The sequence below is a fragment of the Limanda limanda genome, chromosome 4 (genome assembly GCF_963576545.1).
Source record: "Limanda limanda chromosome 4, fLimLim1.1, whole genome shotgun sequence".
NCBI classification, from domain to species: domain Eukaryota; kingdom Metazoa; phylum Chordata; class Actinopteri; order Pleuronectiformes; family Pleuronectidae; genus Limanda; species Limanda limanda.
Genome location: NC_083639.1, coordinates 30,837,034 through 30,856,704, shown reverse-complemented (window position 1 = coordinate 30,856,704; position 19,671 = coordinate 30,837,034). Strand labels below are relative to the sequence as shown.

Genomic DNA, 19,671 nt, shown 5'->3' with positions numbered 1-19,671 from the left:
ACTGTTTCTTCTTTATCCTTAAATCTTCAGAAGTAACTAAGTACAGAAATACAAAGTATAACGATGAGTAAGAGAGGAACAGTGCTTAAATATATAACAAGTTAAAAAGATAAAGAACTAAACTCTAAGCCTGACTAAAATAAAAAAACTGAATAGTAGTATTTGAAATTACAAATGAGAACTATATTGCACAAGATCATGAATGTAATAGTGCACGTGTTAATTTAATACTGTAAATAATAGAAGCAATATTGACCTATAGCACATAATGAAAGTGATATTGCACCTGTTGAATTCATTTCTGCTGATTTTTACATTTCAAACTGCACATGAGACAAAGTATCTGCAATAATTACAGATCTTTAAATGTTTCTCTTCATTAGTGTGAGATTAAAAGAATTGTTAAACATCATATTATTGAATGAATTACACAACAAAACTAGAAACAAGTGCAAACAGTTTATTGAGCCTTTTGAACAAAAAGTATTTTGCTCTCACGGAGAAAAAACAGTCGAGTTAAATCAATCTTTAAATGTTGAGAACTGCCCTTGTTTTTAGATGTTTGGTGAAAAAGATAAAGTCGGGAGGTGACACATGAAGCACATTTTAAAAACGGTGAAAAGCCAAAATAAAAACGTAGCCATTCATTGCAACAGGAATTCCTACAAATCCTAAAAAACTCCTGATTTGAAAAAGAACAGAAAGACGTGAAGATGCGATCAACTGTTATTTAACTAACATCGTCAATTTTCTCTGTGACAAAAAATAACCTTCAACTGAATTGAAAACCCATCGATCATTTTATTTTCTGTAAATACAAAAAATACTTTTTCTTTTTCAAGATTCTCAAATTTAAAACCTTGTTTCATATCGTTTTTACATAACTGTGAATTGAATAATTTGGGTTTTAACTGTAGACTGAATAACGATGGACGACAAGTCAAGTCTCCCCCTGGTGGCTAGCTGCAGTAGGTCATGAACCCTGTCTCCACCATGTTGTGACGTGGGACTTAAAAAAAAAAATAAAAGTAGACTTTAAATAAGGCGTTCCTGTTTGTGATCAGTTTGGTTTTAATACAGTTTTGGATGATATAAAAACAGACTGAGATGTCATGATTTTTCGGCGGATCCTCACTTCATCCAACGATCACTACGGCAGAATCTGTCATCCGTACAAAATGGCAGCTTTCGTATCAAAAAATATTTGGCTTCATTTCTGGATAGCGGCAGGAAGTGGAGATGTGTCGTCCATCTGTATTTACAGTCTAGGTCTGAAACTGATGTTGGGTCAAATGAAAACTTTGACGACTTTAGTTTGGCTTTAGGAAAGTGAAGAAGGTTTTTCTGAATACACACTTCAAACAATGAGTTGAGTAAGTTAACAACTGGCTGATTAATCGACGACGCACAAACAGGACCAGTCAACACTTAGTTCATTAGTTCTCACACACGTTTTACAACCAGGACAAGATGGCGTTGATCGAAACTGTCAAGTGTGTGTTTGTGTCTTTTCTCTGCAGATGTGTAGAAACTCCCGGTCTCAGTTAGTGCGTTTTCAGTTTGTCTCCGAACAACGTCATGAAGAGTCCGAACAGGAACCCCCCCGCCAGGATGATCAGCGTGCTGGACACGGGTCCGAGCGACAGCAGCGCTCCGAGCACGTAGAGGAGCAGCAGCAGCAGAAGGGTCCTGTAGCTGGCCAGGAGGCGCAGGCTCAGCCGGGGGGGCCGGTTCCTCTCCAGCGCCCCACGGGACACCGGGCTCTGGTTCGTCTTCGTGGTGGAATCGGGAATCGTCAGGTAGTGACAGCCGAGCCGACCCAGGAAGTCGGGCCGTGAGCAGAGCGCACTCATGTGTCCTCCGAACTGTGGGAGGAGACAACACCTTCAGACAAACGCTTCTCCAACCAAAAGCAGCTGTGAGGACAGATGTTGATGGAAGCACTGACCCGGTCGTTGAGCAGAGAGGAGATCCTGTAGAACAGCCTGACCAGCAGGGCGTTCTCATAGCTCCTGATGGGCTGCAGCTCCGGGTCGCCCTGGTACTGAAGGTCAAACCTGCGCTGTCCATTTATGATCTGCAAAGAAACACACACACACAGACACACACAGGGTTTCAGTCTTTGCTGCTGCCCACAGATCTAATCCAGGATCTCCTCCTGGACGAGCACAGTAGTCTGCAGCACTGACCTGCCTCCGCCCGAGGTCAGTGAGGATCAGGCCGTTCTCGCCCTGGATGCAGTCCGGCAGCTGCTTGCAGTTCCCGTCATCCTGAGAAGAACCCAGGTTGGAAATGAGCTGAGTCAGCTGCCCCTGGTTCAGCTACAAGACAAAGACACCTTCAGTCAGAAAGTAGATTTTCCATTTTTATGAATAATCGGAAACAAAGTGTTTATCATGCGGGAATAAAAAGAGGAAGATCCGACCTTGAAGATCAGACACAGGTTCTCCAGAGCTCGGTCCAGGAACTCGTGGGTCTTCTTCAGACACTCGCCGCTCTCCTCTGACTCGGCTCCAGAGAACGTGTTGTTGTGGTCAGAGGAGCTCAGACCAAACCAGGACAGGAAGGAGGAGCTGGCTGCCACCTCGTTGGAGTGATCCGAGATCCGCTTGGCCGTCTGTCTGGCCTGTGCAATCATCTGGATCAACTTCATGACCTGTGGAATGGACCCTGGATTGAGATTTCGAGTGTTGGCCTCAAACTGGAGTCAAACTGCTTGAAACCTCTGGATTAAAACTAGTGGTGGGGGAAAAAATCGATTCTGTTCAGTATCGCGACATTTTGGGTCATGACCTTGCAGCCAACTGGACTGGACTCTAGTAGAACACATTTGTTTATTTTTCTCAATTTGATTGAAGCTCTAGGTTACTCTTATTTATATGATTATTCTCAGGTTTATGTTACTCTATTATGTCTGCGTGATGTTACTGTATTGTATTTAAATAATCGTAAGTTATGTGCTGGGAGCTCAGGGTTCATGTGAGAGGTCTCCTGTTCAGAACATAATTACAAAGGTCCTGTGTCCTGAATGTTCAAGGACAAAGTTTTTGCACTTCAGTGAATGTGTAGAAGACAATGTTGTTCACAGAATTAAATGTGACATTTCAAGTGAGGTGAGCAGTCTTATTTTCCTCATTTTGTAATGCCTTTGAATAACATGGGGGACATGAATCGCAATATATCGCAGAATCGAATCGCAATACTTGCAGTATCGCAATATAACGAAGAATCGCAATACTATTGAATCGTGGCCCAAATATTGCAATACTATTGAATCGTCACATTTTTGCCAATTCCCACCCCTAATTAAAACATGTCGTTAAAATATTAAAAAAAGAAATAAGACTTACTGCTCCTCTGAGCTCGGAGCCAAACATCTGCTTGTACTGACAGTCCTGACCCTCCAGGGAGTAGACGTGGCTCTTCACCCTGAACACCATGTCCGTCACCACCTTCTGCCGGGACGACAGGAAGCTGCCGCCCTGGCTCGGCGTCAGGTAGCCGCGGGGCTGCCGGTGGTGGAGGACGTGCTCCGGCTCCAGGAACAGCTGCTCACCTGCAGACAGACGCCCGGGTGAGTTCTTTTTCTAAATCTCATTTTATATTCCAGATATCAGAGTTGTAACTCGTATTAATGGTAAATCAGTGGAGTTGTAACACGTAGGTTTTAAACTGGATTATTATTTACAATGATAATCCCTCAAGATGAGATGCTGCAGGTGAAAAGGTTAAAGATTTAACTAATATTCAATTTTTACGGTTAAACATTTTTCTTTTGATTTACCAGTTTCCTGAAGTTGTGTGTAAATGTGTATTTTGGACTAGAACCCGAAGATTTATCCTCTGGCTGATAAACATCTGCAGATATGAGTCTTTCACAGACACATCAGTATTTGCTGGGTTGAACATTTGGAATTTACAGAATCAACAATCCAGAAAAGATGGAAGTTTTTGAAGATGTCAGATTATTTTCTCCCCACTGATAAAGAATGTTTTACGTGGTCTCTCGTCCTGACCTTTCTGGATCATCTCCGCCAGGTTCGGCTGAGCGAAGACTTTGGCGACCCTGAAAACCATCAGTGCGTTTTTGGCGTTGACCAGATCCGTCCTCACGGTTCGGTTCAGAAAGACCTGGAAGAGCTTCGTGTACATGAGCAGGTTCTCCTGAGCAAACGACTCCCTGCAACACAGCAGAGTCACACAGTCAGAACAACGTCATCCCTCCAAGTGAGGACGGAAAGAAGAAACCACCAGTCACCATTTGTCGGGTACGGTTCTGTTTTGGTCGGGCTGAGGATGGATCTTCTCCCCGGTGTATCTCCACGGCTGAATGTAGCTCAGCCACGTCTCCAGCACCTGGACACAGGGTTGATCAGGTCTCTCAATTCACTCTTTCACCAGCAGCACTTTCAGTTACAACTTAGTTAACCTTATTGAAGTCCTGGATATGATGGTGAATTAACTACATGTTTAAGCATTAGAAACGGTTAGAAAAATACACCCCAAACATACGGCTCTGAAAGAGGCGTCCAGAGGCCAGTGCCCGAAGCAGTGCTGGAGAAACAGGTAGAGCTTCTGTTGAACGAAGCGCTGCACCACCACTCTGCAGGAGAGAGAGACATGAAACATGATGTGGTCAGGGAAGGAGATTCAGAAACAGCTTTAAAGGATCTACAGAAACTATTCTTTTTCTTTTTTTTTATACTGTGCAGCTTTAATACTTAATTATTACTTAATAGAATTTTCAGCTATTTATTTATGATTATTATTTTCATTGAATTGTGTAATGTTTTGTTCGCATGACCACGTTCATGTGGTCCATAAATTAAGAAACACATCCTAGGAGGTATATCTTACTCTTAACCCATCGAGATGCACGGCGTGTTTATGGTGTCAATATATCTATATATAGTTAATTGTCGTACAGAGATTATGTGATACTCAATGTAAATTTGACATTGATTCCTGTTCTACTGTGCCTTAACTCCTAATAAAAATATTTAAAAAAAAAGAAAGAAAAAAAAGAATCTACAGAAACAACCGATTCTGAAAATACTACAGAACGGATTTCCAGAAAACATGGTGGAGGGATGGACAGGGACCAAAGAATAACCGAGGAAATGTTGGCACAGACTGTCTATTACATTGTGAGATACGACGCCAGGAGAACATTTATGGATCTGGCTGAAACAAATCTGACATTAAGAGTAATGATATTTATGAGTCTGTGATTTGGTTTGATTGGATTACAGGGGCCTTGGTGGAGGAATGAGCTGTGTGACAATCTATCTCGACATGTCCAACAGCAGCGTGTATGAGGAAGGTGTAAAAAGTCGGACCTCTTGAACTCCTCCAGCGGGCTGGTGTGCGTGTGCGAGTGGACCGAGGGCGAGGAGGACAGCTGCTCGGGCTTCAGGCTGCTGGAGAAGGCGTGCAGGTGTTTCACCAGGAGACGCACCACCAGCACGTGCTCCTCTGTCGGGGTGAAGGGCTCCTGTAAAGACAACCAGTCAGAAAAGAGCTCCGCTGACACACGACATCGTTGCAGCTCCCGCAGTCAAAAGCAGCCAATCGTTAACGCGTCCCGGTTCAGAAGCAGCAAAACAATCACCAGCGGCTCGCAGCGCGTTCATTCTGTGGCCGAGCGCAGGGGTCCCACACGGCTTAAGGATTTCAGTTGATTCCAAATGGGGAAAATAACCTCTTCTGATATTTAACAACAGATCTGTTTGTTTCATGTCAGCATCTTTAAAGAGAGTAAAGCCCAAATGATCGTTTTTAATTCTCACCTTTTGTACACAGGACTACTTGGTCAGGACATTTGGCTACTTCCACATTTCAGGTTAAAAACTCATCATTAAAGTTGCGAAGAATTCCCTGCTCCTACTTTTCAGTAACTAAGCAACCAACTGCTGAGTAGACAATGTACTTGCTGTTTGCATCACATGACCAGGGTGCTTGACAGGTCACGTGACCTAACGGACGGAGATGATATTAAAACATATTAGCGTGGATGTAGCCTCTGTGGAGTTAAGACCATAATGAGCTCAACAATAATAACAGCTTTGCTCAGTTCAGACTTACTTAACCAATTAATACTGCGGCAATATATAATGAGAATATACAGGCTGTTTAATCATGAATTTTTAAATGGGGGTTTGTTAATAAATAAACGGTGGGACCTCAGCGCTCGATGACCTGCAAATAGCAAAGCTGCTGTCAAACTGCTGCAATGTTTCTTCTTCTGGATAAACACAAACATTAACTCTGTTCTTTGTACAAACATTTAGAGGAACAAATAAAAATAATGACTTTAAGCCTTGCATGTAAACTAAAAGATGATAGTAATAACGTAGTAGTATCTTTTGCTTTGCAAAGAGTCAACAGAAAGAAACAATCACCCTCATAAACACGTACGGCCACACAAGCACACCAGTGTAAAAAGCATGCCTTAAAAAACAAGCAGCAAAGGAAACCCACACCGAGCCAAAACAATTCTGCTCAAAGACTCCGAAAGCTTCATTCCAGGATTTACTTTTCCTGTCAAGGATACTTCTCTGTCCAAATTCACAGTTTACTGAAATATGCTTTGATTAAGGATTCCCAGCAGCTCAAATCCTCATCGTGGTTTCTGACACTGTGGGTGAGATCTTTGCTTCTCAAGCTCGTTCAAATCTGACCTGAAGGAGTGAGAATGGGCCAAAACTATTTGATAAGGCTGAGTCGTCTTATCATTCGAGTATTTGGTGACAATATAGTGTACATCACAATTTATCAACCCCTTTAACCTTTAATTTAGCCATTTCATTTACTGTTCCATGCAAAAGTGACATAAATAATGCAAACTAATCAGCTGTAACATGTGGAAGCATCAGGCTGGGGACCGGTCTGGTCTCACAGTGATGGTCAGTAAAAGAGAAGTATCCTCGACTGTGACTTTAACTGACTGAGGTTTACCTCCAGGGGGCCCCAGAGGGGCGGGGATGAATGAAAAGGTAAAAGTACTTGGTAGGTGTGGAGGGTCCCAGAGCCTGGTGGGGCGTGGGGCTGGCACGGCATGCTGGACATACTGAGGCGGTACTGCAGCAGGGCCAGCTGTTCACCCGTAACCACCAGGGGGGGGGAGAGAGGAGGATGAGGAAGAGGAGGGAAAGACAACGACAGAAGGTGGAGGAGCAGGAGGAGTGGAGAGAGAGGAAGGGGAGAAGCGACAATAAAGAAGGGTGAGGAAGAGGAGAAAGGGAAAAGGGAGGTGGCAGGACGAAGGTTTACACGTGAGAACAGGAGAAAGAGGAGGAAGCAAAAGAAAGGAAAGTGCAACCAGACAAACCATTGGCCAAAAACATTCAGAAGGAAAGTAGCAGGAACAGGGGAGGAGACAAACAAAAGTAAAATATTGACCGTGGAAACAAAACACTGCGAATGCTGCGACTCGATGCAGAGACTTCTCTGACTCTCCAGACAAACACGTTACACAGCCGCAGGGATGGGAATTATGTCACAAATGATTTAACTGTTGCGTTAAGAAAAAGGAAACGGTTGTAATTTTAAAAAACCTAATAAATCTAAATATTTCCGGACTCTGCAGCAGAGCTATCGAGGAGACTTGTGTGGAAACGTATTCCATCAAATGTGCTTGCTGGTGATAGAATAAACCAAATAAAGAGGATGAACCAGACTGAAAATAAATATGGACGATTGGTCGAGGGAATGTATCGACACCACAGCTCTACTGCACACGCTCCAAATAACCAATTACACCTCAAAAATGGCAAAGGTGGCAGCGTTCATGTGATATTTTAGCAAAATGTTTGTGCGACGGGAGGAAGTGAAAACACAGCGTTGATCTTTCTTTACAGTCCATGTGTGCTTCACATAAAAAGCGAGACAAGCTAAACTTCAATTGAGATTCATATTCAAGCTTTTATAATTCCCATCCCTGATGTTTAACATCATAAACAGACGGAACTCAGAACTGGAAGATTTTGTTTTTTTCGTCATCACACAAACAAGTGTCATAAACAGGGAAAATATACAGAAGATTTTGTGAAATGTTCTACTATGAGAAATTTAGATTAGGATTTCATCTAAAATGATTGGGCAAAAATCTTTCAATTCCAGTCCACTTGAAACAGGTTGGACACAACAACACAGTGGTTAATACGTTTCTAACAGGTGAGCATTAGACAAAAACATCTGTTTGTGAAGCAGCTCATTGGTCGGTTTGCTCACGGTTTCCTGTCCAGTCTCAAGAAGCTGCAATGAAGCATTTGATTGGTTTTCCCAAATAAAATCTATAGAAATCTAGAGAAGTGTTTTCATATTATATCAAATAAATAATTAGAAATAAAAATGACTGTCAGCTCTGAAGTTCTCCACGACTTGAGATGACTTCAGACACAAAACTGCAGATTGAAAACTGAACAGTTTTTTTGAGTAGTAATTATGTAATCGACACAGCTGAGTGTAGAAGTATGTATGTAATAGGATACAACAGTATAAACTGTGGATGTTTTAATGCTCCTCCACAAATCATCTTCATTTCATTTTCTATGTAATACAATATCTTTCTTTCAATAAGGAACAGGACACCCTCAACTTCAACTTCTACCCTAACAAACCTTTGTTGTTGCTGGTTGGACTGACTGGTTTCTACTAAGACTTGTCTCAACTGTTATGTGAGTCTTTGTTAAGATCAGCCTTAAGAATTGGACAGAAGAGAACAGAGACCGCCCTCTAACCTAAATATATTTAGTCTCTTTTGTCACTTGGCGTAAGAGCAGTTGGTGCAACCGGCCTCAGGCTGGAAGGACACATTTAATTTCTGGATCTTGAGATCAAAAACTGCCGCGACAGGAAGTAGTGATGAGTGTGTTGTGAGTCTCGTGCACTGAGGAGAGTCTGACTGTCTGTGAACCCTCCACAGTCCCACCGTGTCGTGTCTCACATGCATTCACACACAGAAGAAAACAAACACTTGTGAATTGTGACATGGACATGCAGCGTGTAAAGGACGTGAAAGAAAGCAAAAGCACTAATACTGGGAACACATGCCAAATCGCAAAGGCAAGGGTTTAACTCTTCTGCACCGATATTTACTGAAAACTAAGTATAAACCAGCTCAGTACGAGTCACATCTTTGTCTTCCAATGAAAATCACATGCTACTGTAAAACAAGCTGCTCATCATTGACGGGCTGTGTAACTTCTTACAGTGTGAACACAGAGCTGTGGGTGAAATTGTCCTTCAGTAATAACAAAATACAGGGGAGTTGATCTAAAATATGAAAACTGTAATTTTCTCTTTAACTAATGGACAACTTCACCCAACCAGGCTGTTCATGTTCAAACTCAGTTCATTCACAGTCAAACTATTTCAGGGTCAGGTGACCTGGAGGCCGACCAACCACAGAGCTGCAGGCCAGAGCCCCGCCCTGGGCTTGCTCCGACACAGATGGGAGGAAACGGGTGGAGGGGTTGTGGATAGCCAGTCCACAGCAGCCGTGCCATGCTGCAGTACAGGGGAGGGAGGGAGGGAGGAGGGCAGGGGGGTGTCGGGGGACACGTTTCTGTTCTCTTACCTTAACCTGAGGAGACTGAAGCTTCTGGTACATCTCCAAGGAGTAGTGATGGAGCCAGACCTCTACAAACATCTGAGGTAGAGACACATTTCAATACTTAATGTAAAGCAACTCAAACACAACAAAGAGCTGTAAACACACAACTGATATCAGAGTAGAAACAACCTTGGGTTCAGCTATTACGATATGGATTCATGGTTTCATTCATTGATAATCACTCAAATTCCAGGATTTGTTGCTTTGCTTTTCTTTCTGATACTAAAGTGGCTAAAGTTTGTTTTCCAACTGTTGGAATTTGAAGACATAACTTTGACATCATATTTTGCCCTTTAGTAATTAATCAGAAGATCAATTAACAAATCAAAGTCAGTAGCTGTACATGTGACACAGCTGGATTCTGTCCCGTACCTGTAACAGTGTCTCTGACCTCCAGATCTCCTGAGCTGAGGGCTCTGCGTTCACTGAGGGCTGATGGAAGATGTGATGTTTCAGGAGACTGGGGCTGTGGACGCCGTAACCAGCGAAGGAAACGCTGGAAGATCTGTTGAATTTAAAGCAGAGGGAATTTTAAAAACTGACAGAATAAATGATCAATCAATATCCACTTCTTTTGTTGAATAAGGCAAATGAAAAAAGCCTCCTAATGATCAGGTGATCTGGCTGAAATCTTCAGGTAGACGAGACTCAAGCTGCTTTCAGACACGCACTGAACTCCGCAGTTCCTATTCTCTCCAGAGGAGGTGCATGTGTGAACGCCACAGACGCAAAGAAGTTAAAATAATAGATAATAATAATAATAATAGATTAATAGAGAGTTTGTGGTGAAAAAACACTGATACATAGCAGTAAAGAAAAATCTAAACTCAACATTCTAATATTTAATCGAAATCACTTTGTGCTACATGTCATTTTAGATTTTATCGAATGAAACGATAAAGAAATAGAGTTGAAGTAACATCCAGCGACAGTCAGAGCTTTGTTTCCTCTCCTCATCGCTCGGAGCACAACAGAATGAAAACATAGGACGCTGCTGCTGCTGCTCGGGTGTTTGGTTCGGAGGGTTAAAGCTGCTCAGACTGTTCTCGGTGTAAATACCTCGGTGACGGTGCAGTGACCGAACCTCTGGAGTCGGAGAAAGGCGACGGAGGCACCGTTCCTTCACTGGGGAGGAAATACTTCAGGTAAGTGTCCACCAGCACGAAGTAGGCACTGTCTGTGGAGCTTCCATGTTGGCCTTGAGGGTAGCTCTGGAAAAAATAAAGAACAGTTTAGTTTCGATATGATCATGTTCATTCAAGGAGTAGTCATGACATTATCACTGAAAGGTTTAATCCCTCGATCCATCGTTAGTTGTTCATTAATCTCGTTAATATGCCACATAAATCAAACTCAGAGAGAATAGCTGCACTCTGGCAAACTCACCTTGGGCGCGATGAGGCAGTAGGCAAAGTTAAACATGAAAAATTCAAACGGATCTGCAGAAAGTTAAGGATTAACAAAGCTCTGCTCGTCGTCATATCTCACAGTTACAATACGCAACTGTGCTGCAACTAGATTATAGATTAAGCAATTGATTGAGGCATCAATTTAGTTTAATGATCAATCATTTCAAGCAAAAAAAATTTGTTTTAAATTCTCTTACAGCTTCTCCCACTGAAGGATTTGCTGCTTCTCTTTGTCACATATGATCTCAAACTGAACAACTGTAGGATTAAGACTGAAGATCAGAAAAAAACTATTTTAAGACATTGGTTCCAGCTCAGGGAAGTTGTGATAGGCATTTTTATACATTTTACTATTCATAAGGCTCAACTTGTCATGGTCTCCACTGATTCCACAGAGAGAAGTCTAGTCTGGAGTGAGTTGTGAAGGATACTGAGGGCCAGGTTCAGGCTCAGCACACCGGACAGGGGGAACTGCAGCTTGTTGTGAAACAGTGGACAGTCGGGGAGGACTCCCTCCTGGATACAGGCCTTCACAGGACCCTTCATGAAACAGGACAATTCGGTAAATATGGTTGACAATATTCATTAAACTGTAAAACACGGGACAGAAATGTTCTTACCGGGAGATAATTGACGGGTATCTCATATTTGTACTCTTCTGCTTGAAGTTTGTACACAAGTTTCATCATCGGCCCACTGACAAGGAAATGAGAAGAAAAAAGAACGACGTTTTTGACTTGATTCTTCAAATGTAGAATAATGAAACTTGGCTAATTGGTTACACAGACACACCGACTACCTGGGGTTTAGAAAATCCATAACAATGTGGTACTCGTTGCTCCTCGAGTGCAGGAGTCGCAGGTTCCAGCCGGAGAGGACGCCGTCCAGGCTCCCGAACACACACTCCACCAGCCAGGGGAAGATCAGGTGCAGCTCCTGAGAGGAAACACACACACACGACACAGACACAACACAATCAGAAGCAAGATACTTTAAAAACAATCAACGGATGAACAGACAAATCCGAAAAAAGCTGTGGTCAAATTAGAGAAAGTGACACAACTGCAATGCAATGAAGTTAATATTTGTCCAGTTCTATTTCTGACATGATGACGACTGGAAAGATCAAACTGGTGAAGTAAACAAACAAAGCAACAACTGAGAAATTCTTTATTAAATATTATAAAGGGAAAGTGTTAAGATGCTTGCTTAACGATTTATCTACAGTCCATCATGATATAGTAACAACATAGGATTATATATTTAATAACTTGAGTAAGTAGGTCCATCGCAACCTACTGTCTATTCTGTGACATACACACGCAGGAAAATCATCAGTTTAGTCGGCTGATATCTGTGAAATTAAAAAGGGGAATTATATTATATATATGTATGATATATATAACCACTGTGTTATTACCTCTGCTGCATCACCACCCAGCAGTGAGAGAACAGGGTGCGTAGAGCAGCTGTGACAAGCCTTCAGCTCAAATATAGGCTCATAATAAAGTAAAGTGTTTTTAAAAAATGACAAATTGGCCTTGAAAACAAAACAACAAAGACCAGAAGTCCAACAAATCAGTAAACATCTCTCACACACACACAGACACACACATCCTTTGTGTCTTTCACCGAAAAGACAACAGCTGCCCTCAGTCCGAACTGCAACTGTTCCACAGTAACTCTCTCACATTCCAAGAGGAACAAGTCAGTTCTCTATTTGTGCACCAGGAATAATCCAGAGGCTCGAACAGAGAAGAGTTCGAACAGCTCAGTTATCTGCATCTTTTATCTCACACTTCTGTGAATCCCTTTCAAATCACAACACAAAGTAAAGACGAGAGGAACATGAAGTCGGAGTTCAGTCACAGGGACAGCAGCTGTCTCCTCTGAAGGTTAAACAGGTCGACTCAGCTCCAGTAAGACACTGAACCGCCGAGTGTCTGCAGCAGAGGAATCCTGTGACGGTCAATAATAGGGATGGGGAAAAAAATCGATTCAGTTACAAATCGCGATTCTTGTGAATGACGATTTTTAAATCGCCATGCTGCCTCCCAAATCGATTTTTTTTAAAACATATATTTATTGGTTTATACGAGGGGGGGGGGTATATGGGGGGAGCAACATCACCCCAGAGCATGTTGACCAGCTCTTGTTTTTGCACAAGAATCTAAACATACCCAAGCACTAGCTTTGTATCGCCTACATGCAAACAACAATAGCCTACTTCTTGTTTATTTCAAAGTTTATATTTTAAGTAAAATTTAATTCATTCTATTTAATTTACCTTTTATTTATTGTTTAAAAGTAGCCTAAGTGGCTTACATTTCTTAATCTGTCAGTTTGTGTGCAGTTGACAGGGGCTATACAATAATAGGGAACATTTTTATTTATTTTCTCTATTGGCTGCCTGGCAGTAGAGCTGCAACGAATAGTCGACAAAATCGACGACGTCGATTGTGAAAAATCGTCGACGTGGATTTTTATTGTCGAAGCGTCGTATAAATATAAAACGATTCAGCGCTGCCGGAAATTTTCATCCGGCATTGTAATGCACTACCGGAAGTGCTGGGGGCAGTATCGCTTCCTTTGCCTATATGCACCAAGGCGTAGAAGAAGAACGTTTTGGAATCATGGCGGAGCAGAGTGTGGGAGAGCCGAAACAAGCTCGACCGAGACTTTCAAAAGTCTGGGAATATTTTACCCACAAACCAAATAAAAAAGTGCAATGTAGCATCTGCAAAACGGAATTAGCATTTCATAGCAGCACCACGGCAATGCATGAACATTTGAAACGGAAGCATCCTGGAACCACGAAATCTTCTCCTGCTGATGGGTAAGTTTACATTCACTTCCTGAGTAACGTTAGCCTTGTTAACTTATCGTAAGGTTTACGCTTACATGTTGGAAAACAGAACGTCTCATGGAGGACGCTTGCTAACGCTATTTCAGTTATGTTAATGTAGTAAATCAGTGAATTATCAGAGTAGCCTGTCTCTTCGTTCGTTCTGAATAGGGTTGCAAAATTCCGGGAATATTCAAAGTCAGATTTATGAACACCTGGAAATGTGTTCTTAAACCACCAAAGTGTTCTTAGCTGTGCACTGATTCTTAAAATCACGTCTACAGCCGTATGCCTAGTGCATTCTGGGTAATGCAGTTCACTTAATCTGCACATAACACACTGTGTTTTTCCGCCCCTTTGCAACCCTAGTTCTGAAAAGTTAAACAAAAGATTGTGGAAAAAAATAATTTTATATCAACACAATTAAGAGAGATCTTCTCTAGCATAATACAAAACTATGACACTATTGCCTACAACGTGATAATTAAAGCTTTGTGTTTTTTTCTCTTTTTCTTTTAGTACTAAGCAAAGGCTTGTGGACGAGTTTGTCCTGAAGAGAGGCTCATGCACCCCTCAGATGGCAGGAGTCTTTACAGAGAGTATCCTCAACATGCTTGTGAATGACACGAGACCTCTATCAATGGTTGAGGATGAGGGCTTTAAGCAGATGGTCAACACATTCCATCCAGGTTACACCTTACCTTCCAGAACTCATTTTACAAAGCTCATGGAGCAGAAGTATGAAGCTACACTTGTCAGGGTTAAAGATGCTCTGAAAGCAACTCAGAATCAGATTGCCCTCACAACTGATGCTTGGACAAGTGTAGCAACAGAGGCATATCTTGGAATCACATGTCACTTCATAAGTGATGACTGGGAGCTCACTAGCTTCTGCCTCACAACCATGCCACTTGAAGAGAGACACACCGGAGCCAACATTGCTGCATGGATTGAGCAGGCTGTGGAAAGATTTGAGATCCCTACATCAAGAATCGTCGCAGTTGTTCATGATAATGCCTCAAATGTTGTGCTGGCTGCAAACCTCCTGAAAGAACAACATGGGTGGGTGTCTGTCCGCTGCGCAGGCCACACTTTGCAGTTAGTAATTAATCATGCGCTAAAAAACCCTCAGGTCAGCAAAGCACTTGGAGCTGCAAGGTGTCTTGTTGAGCACTTTAAAAGAAGTGAACTGGCTGCAAGCAAGCTGAAAGTGAAGCAGAAACAAATGGGGACTCCTGAACACAAACTTGTTCAAGATGTCAGTACCAGGTGGAACAGCACCTATCATATGATTAGTCGCCTACTGGAACAGAGGTGGCCAGTCACTGCAACCCTTTCTGACTCTGCAGTAACACAGAGAGGGAAACAGTACCTAGACCTCAAAAGTGAACAGTGGACCCTACTAGAAGAACTGGCCCAAGCTCTCCAGGCCTTTGAATGTGCCACTGTGTACTTGAGTGGTGAGAGTTATGTGACAGTCTCTGCATTGCCTCCTCTGGTCAAAGGGCTTCTGAAGTCCACCCACACTGTTTATGAAACAGCTCCTGTGCAGGCCTTCCAGGCAGCTGCTTCAGAGGAAACCACTGCACGCTGGTCAGGAGAGGTCACCTTCACAGAAGATATCCAAAGCAAACAGATAATTGCAGCTGCTCTTGACCCACGATTTCGTAAACTGAAATTCTTGACACCAGAAGAGAGGTTCAGTGTTCAGAATAAAGTACAAGGTCTGGCACTAAAGCCCATGGATGGGAGAACTGTGAACCAGCTCACCAGTGTGAACCAAGATGCCACAGCATCAGCTGACAAGGGAACTCCAAATAGGAGGACTGTTTCGGTACTGGATTCACTGCTTGGATCAGACTCAACGGACAGTGACAATGACAACACTGAAGAGGACGCGCACAACCAAATGATCAGTAATGAAGTGCTGATGTACTTTGGAGAGCAGCCTCTCTCAAAAACAGAAAGTCCCCTGTCTTGGTGGAAGTTGAATGAGGCAAGGTTTCCATCTCTTGCATCACTGGCCAAATCATTCCTGTGTATTCCAGCTACTTCTACTCCCTCTGAGCGGCTCTTCTCAGCAGCTGGGAACATTGCCTCAAAGAAGAGAGCCAGCCTCACTCCAGAGCATGTCAATATGCTCACGTTTCTACATTGCAATTTGAAACGTGTATAAATCGTGTGTTCCCCTGAAGTCATTTTGAATTACTTTGAAACCCTTACTTGCACTGACTTTTTTACTTTTGGACTTTGAATGTCAGTTGTTTTTTAGTTATTTTGCACTTGCAGAGGCTTGATTGCTATTTTGAGTTACTTTGAAAACTTTATTTGCACTTTCTCTCCTTTTAAAAGCATATTTGCACTTTAATTTGAATTACAATTTATTTGTTTATTATGATGTTTAAATGTTTACACAACTTGTTCCTGAAATACATTTGAAGTTAAAATTCCAACATTTTGAGTTATTTTTTTAATGGGAATTAATCCATAGCAACTTTGCACTTTAATTTGTATTACAATTTTGTTTGTTTATTATGATGTTTAAATGTTTACACAACTTGTTCCTGAAATACATTTGAAGTTAAAATTCCATCATTTTGAGTCATTATTTTAATGGGAATTAATCCATAGCAACTTTGCACTTTAATTTGTATTACAATTTTGTTTGTTTATTATGATGTTTAAATGTTTACACAACTTGTTCCTGAAATACATTTGAAGTTAAAATTCCATCATTTTGAGTCATTATTTTAATGGGAATTAATCCATAGCAACTTTGCACTTTAATTTGTATTACAATTTTGTTTGTTTATTATGATGTTTAAATGTTTACACAACTTGTTCCTGAAATACATTTGAAGTTCAAATTCCAACATTTTGAGTCATTATTTTAATTTGCTATGGGAAATAATCGTTAGATTAGTCGATTAATCGAAAAAATATTCGATAGATTAATCGATTACCAAAATAATCGTTAGTTGCAGCCCTACCCGGCAGTCATTAAGTTAATGTTAATATTTGAAATAAAACTGGTAAAGCTCTAAGTGAATTTGACTGTTGTATTTGAAGGTATGATTCAACATTTTTCCATGGTCCAGTATTTAAAAATAAAAATAACCAAAAGAAATCGCAGGAAATCGTAATATCGAATTTGCAATACTTACAGAATCGCAATACCCACAAAAAAAAAAAAACCCGACAAGACTGCAGATGTTTGTGTTGTGGTTTTGGAATTGTCCCACGAAATATAACCACAAAAGATGCAAATCTGTAAATATAACAGTGGATTATTCCTCACATGTAACGCTTCACCACCAACAAGGAGGTTTTCATACTTTGTGTGTCTGTTTGTGGGATTATGCAGAAATTATTGCACCAATTTTCTTTGCTCGTATCCACTTCATCTCATCATCTCTCATCAGGCCAAAGGAAGATTGATCTCAGCAAACAACAATCCACCACCAGCCCATCAGGGTGCACACACGACACGGGGGGAGAGCGGACGTCTCACCTTAGCAGGATACTCATCGATGATCTTCACCAGGTCTTGGCATCGCTGCAGCAGAGGTTTGGTGCTGGCGTCGGCTTTGAGGTTCGCCTGCAGCGAGCACACAGAAAACAAGAGTTAGAACCTGAGACTCAGCTCGTTCAGATTCATCCAGTCACCTGGCTCCAAGAAAAACTGGAGCAAATATCACCTTATTACAAAATATATATATATATATATATATATATATATATATATATATACACACATTGCACGTTTATAAAACAGCCTAATAATAAATGTAGTGTTTCTTTATTTATGTGATTATTCTAGATTTTGTTTCTATTCTAAGTTTTGATTCTTACAATATTTGTTACATCAGGGTTCATACACATTATGACCAATGGATTTCCATGACTTTCAATAACTTTAAACCAAATTTGCATGACTAAACATTTTGTGGAATCTCGGTGTATACATGAAAAGTGACGAAATGTAGTATTTAAACTAACAATGAGAATTCCAAATCATATAATATACCTTAAATGACACAAATTAATGAGACAATAGTTTTGTCTTTATCAAGCCGGCTTCCCTAGCGAACTTTTCAATAAGTATGAGATAGTACGCCTGCTTATATTTTGAGTGCTTTTCTTTTAAAAGATTATGAATTATTTAAAACGCAGCGTAAATGAACGACATGAAAATATGAATATAACAAATTTCCATGACTTCTCCAACACTTTAGTGGTTTTTATTTTTTTTTCAAGCACTTTTCCAGGCCTGGAAATACATTTTTTACAATTCCATGACTTTTCCAGGTTTTCCAGGAAACTCTGATACCTGCTCTGCTGTGTCGAGTTATATTAATATTAATATATTTATATAAGAATATTAATATAGGAACTATTGGATCATTAGTCTCCTGTGACGTGTTGGAGGTTTAAAGACAGCTCCTTGCTCCCGAGGGAAGAATGTGGTGAGAGACACTTCACACACAGAGAAGGACCAACACATGATGATGGAGTGAGATACACACACACTACACAACCTCACTGTGCTGACACCACACAACCTCACTGTGCTAACACAACACAACCTCATTGTGCTAACACAACACAACCTCACTGTGCTGACACCACACAACCTCACTGTGCTAACACAACACAACCTCACTGTGCTAACACAACACAACCTCACTGTGCTACCACAACACAACCTCACTGTGCTACCACAACACAACCTCACTGTGCTACCACAACACAACCTCACTGTGCTAACACCACACAACCTCACTGTGCTAACACTACACAACCTCACTGTGCTAACACTACACAACCTCACTGTGCTAACACAACACAACCTCACTGTGCTAACACAACACAACCTCACTGAGCTAACACAACCTCACTGTGCTAACACCACACAACCTCACTGTGCTAACACAACACAACGTCACTGTGCTAACACAACACAACCTCACTGTGGTAACACACTACAACCTCACTGTGCTAACACCACACAACCTCACTGTGCTAACACAACACAACCTCACTGTGCTAACACAACACAACCTCACTGTGCTAACACTACACAACCTCACTGTGCTAACACAACACAACCTCACTGTGCTAACACAACACAACCTCACTGTGCTAACACTACACAACATCACTGTGCTAACACTACACAACCTCACTGTGCTAACACAACGTCACTGTGCTAACACAACACAACCTCACTGTGCTAACACAACGTCACTGCGCTAACACTACACAACCTCACTGTGCTAACACAACACAACCTCACTGTGCTAACACAACACAACCTCACTGTGCTAACACAACACAACGTCACTGCGCTAACACTACACAACCTCACTGTGCTAACACAACTCACCAGTAGGAAGCTGGGCGGCTGCAGGGTGGGAGCAGCCATGAGGAGCCTCGAGTGTCCTCTCGTCTAACGTCTGTCCCCGTGTCCTCCGAGCTGCCTGTGGGACACACACACACACACACAACTTCAGGTTTGTGTCTTCCCTCCGGAGACACACACCACAACAGTGAGAGCTAGCTCGAGCGGGCTAGCTAGCCACGAGCTAACGGACTTAGCTCCGGAGCACGGACACAAGCAACCGGGACATTTGAACCTGGACGTGTCCCCGGGGATACGTCCAGGTTCCCCGGGGACACGTCCAGGTTCCCCCGGCGTGAAGCTCGTTCTCCCCCGCGGACACACACTCACATTCTCCTCCAGGTCACCGACGAGCCGCGTTTCCGTCCGTGAGTTCAAATCTGACGCAGGCGGTGACGCG

General features: G+C 42.0%; 1 protein-coding gene across 2 annotated transcripts; it reads right to left on the bottom strand.

Moving 5' to 3' along the window:
* Positions 1-445: 445 nt before the first annotated feature.
* Positions 446-19,671, bottom strand: smpd4 (sphingomyelin phosphodiesterase 4). Of its 2 annotated transcripts, XM_061069484.1 has the most exons (20): positions 19,602-19,671; positions 19,257-19,350; positions 17,382-17,468; positions 11,825-11,961; positions 11,646-11,721; positions 11,457-11,565; positions 11,003-11,055; positions 10,676-10,827; positions 9,989-10,121; positions 9,581-9,652; positions 7,006-7,095; positions 5,340-5,494; positions 4,513-4,603; positions 4,259-4,356; positions 4,017-4,180; positions 3,351-3,556; positions 2,426-2,656; positions 2,190-2,321; positions 1,949-2,077; positions 446-1,865 (listed from the first exon to the last, which is right to left on the bottom strand). In XM_061069484.1, exons 2-20 carry the CDS (start codon positions 19,293-19,295, stop codon positions 1,545-1,547), a joined length of 2,475 nt encoding a protein of 824 aa, XP_060925467.1. In that variant the 5' UTR covers positions 19,296-19,350; positions 19,602-19,671; the 3' UTR covers positions 446-1,544. The 2 variants fall into 2 exon arrangements, with proteins under 2 accessions (XP_060925467.1, XP_060925468.1); XM_061069485.1 differs by lacking the exon at positions 7,006-7,095.

Coding starts and splice junctions, on each gene's coding strand:
- smpd4 (XM_061069484.1), bottom strand. CDS start 19,295: ATGGCTGCTCCCACCCTGCAGCCGCCCAGCTTCCTACTG. Junction 7,096..9,580: donor TTCAGTCTCCTCAGGTTAAG/GTAAGAGAACAG, acceptor ACGGGTGAACAG/CTGGCCCTGCTGCAGTACCG. Junction 2,657..3,350: donor GCTCCGAGCTCAGAGGAGCA/GTAAGTCTTATT, acceptor TCCATTCCACAG/GTCATGAAGTTGATCCAGAT.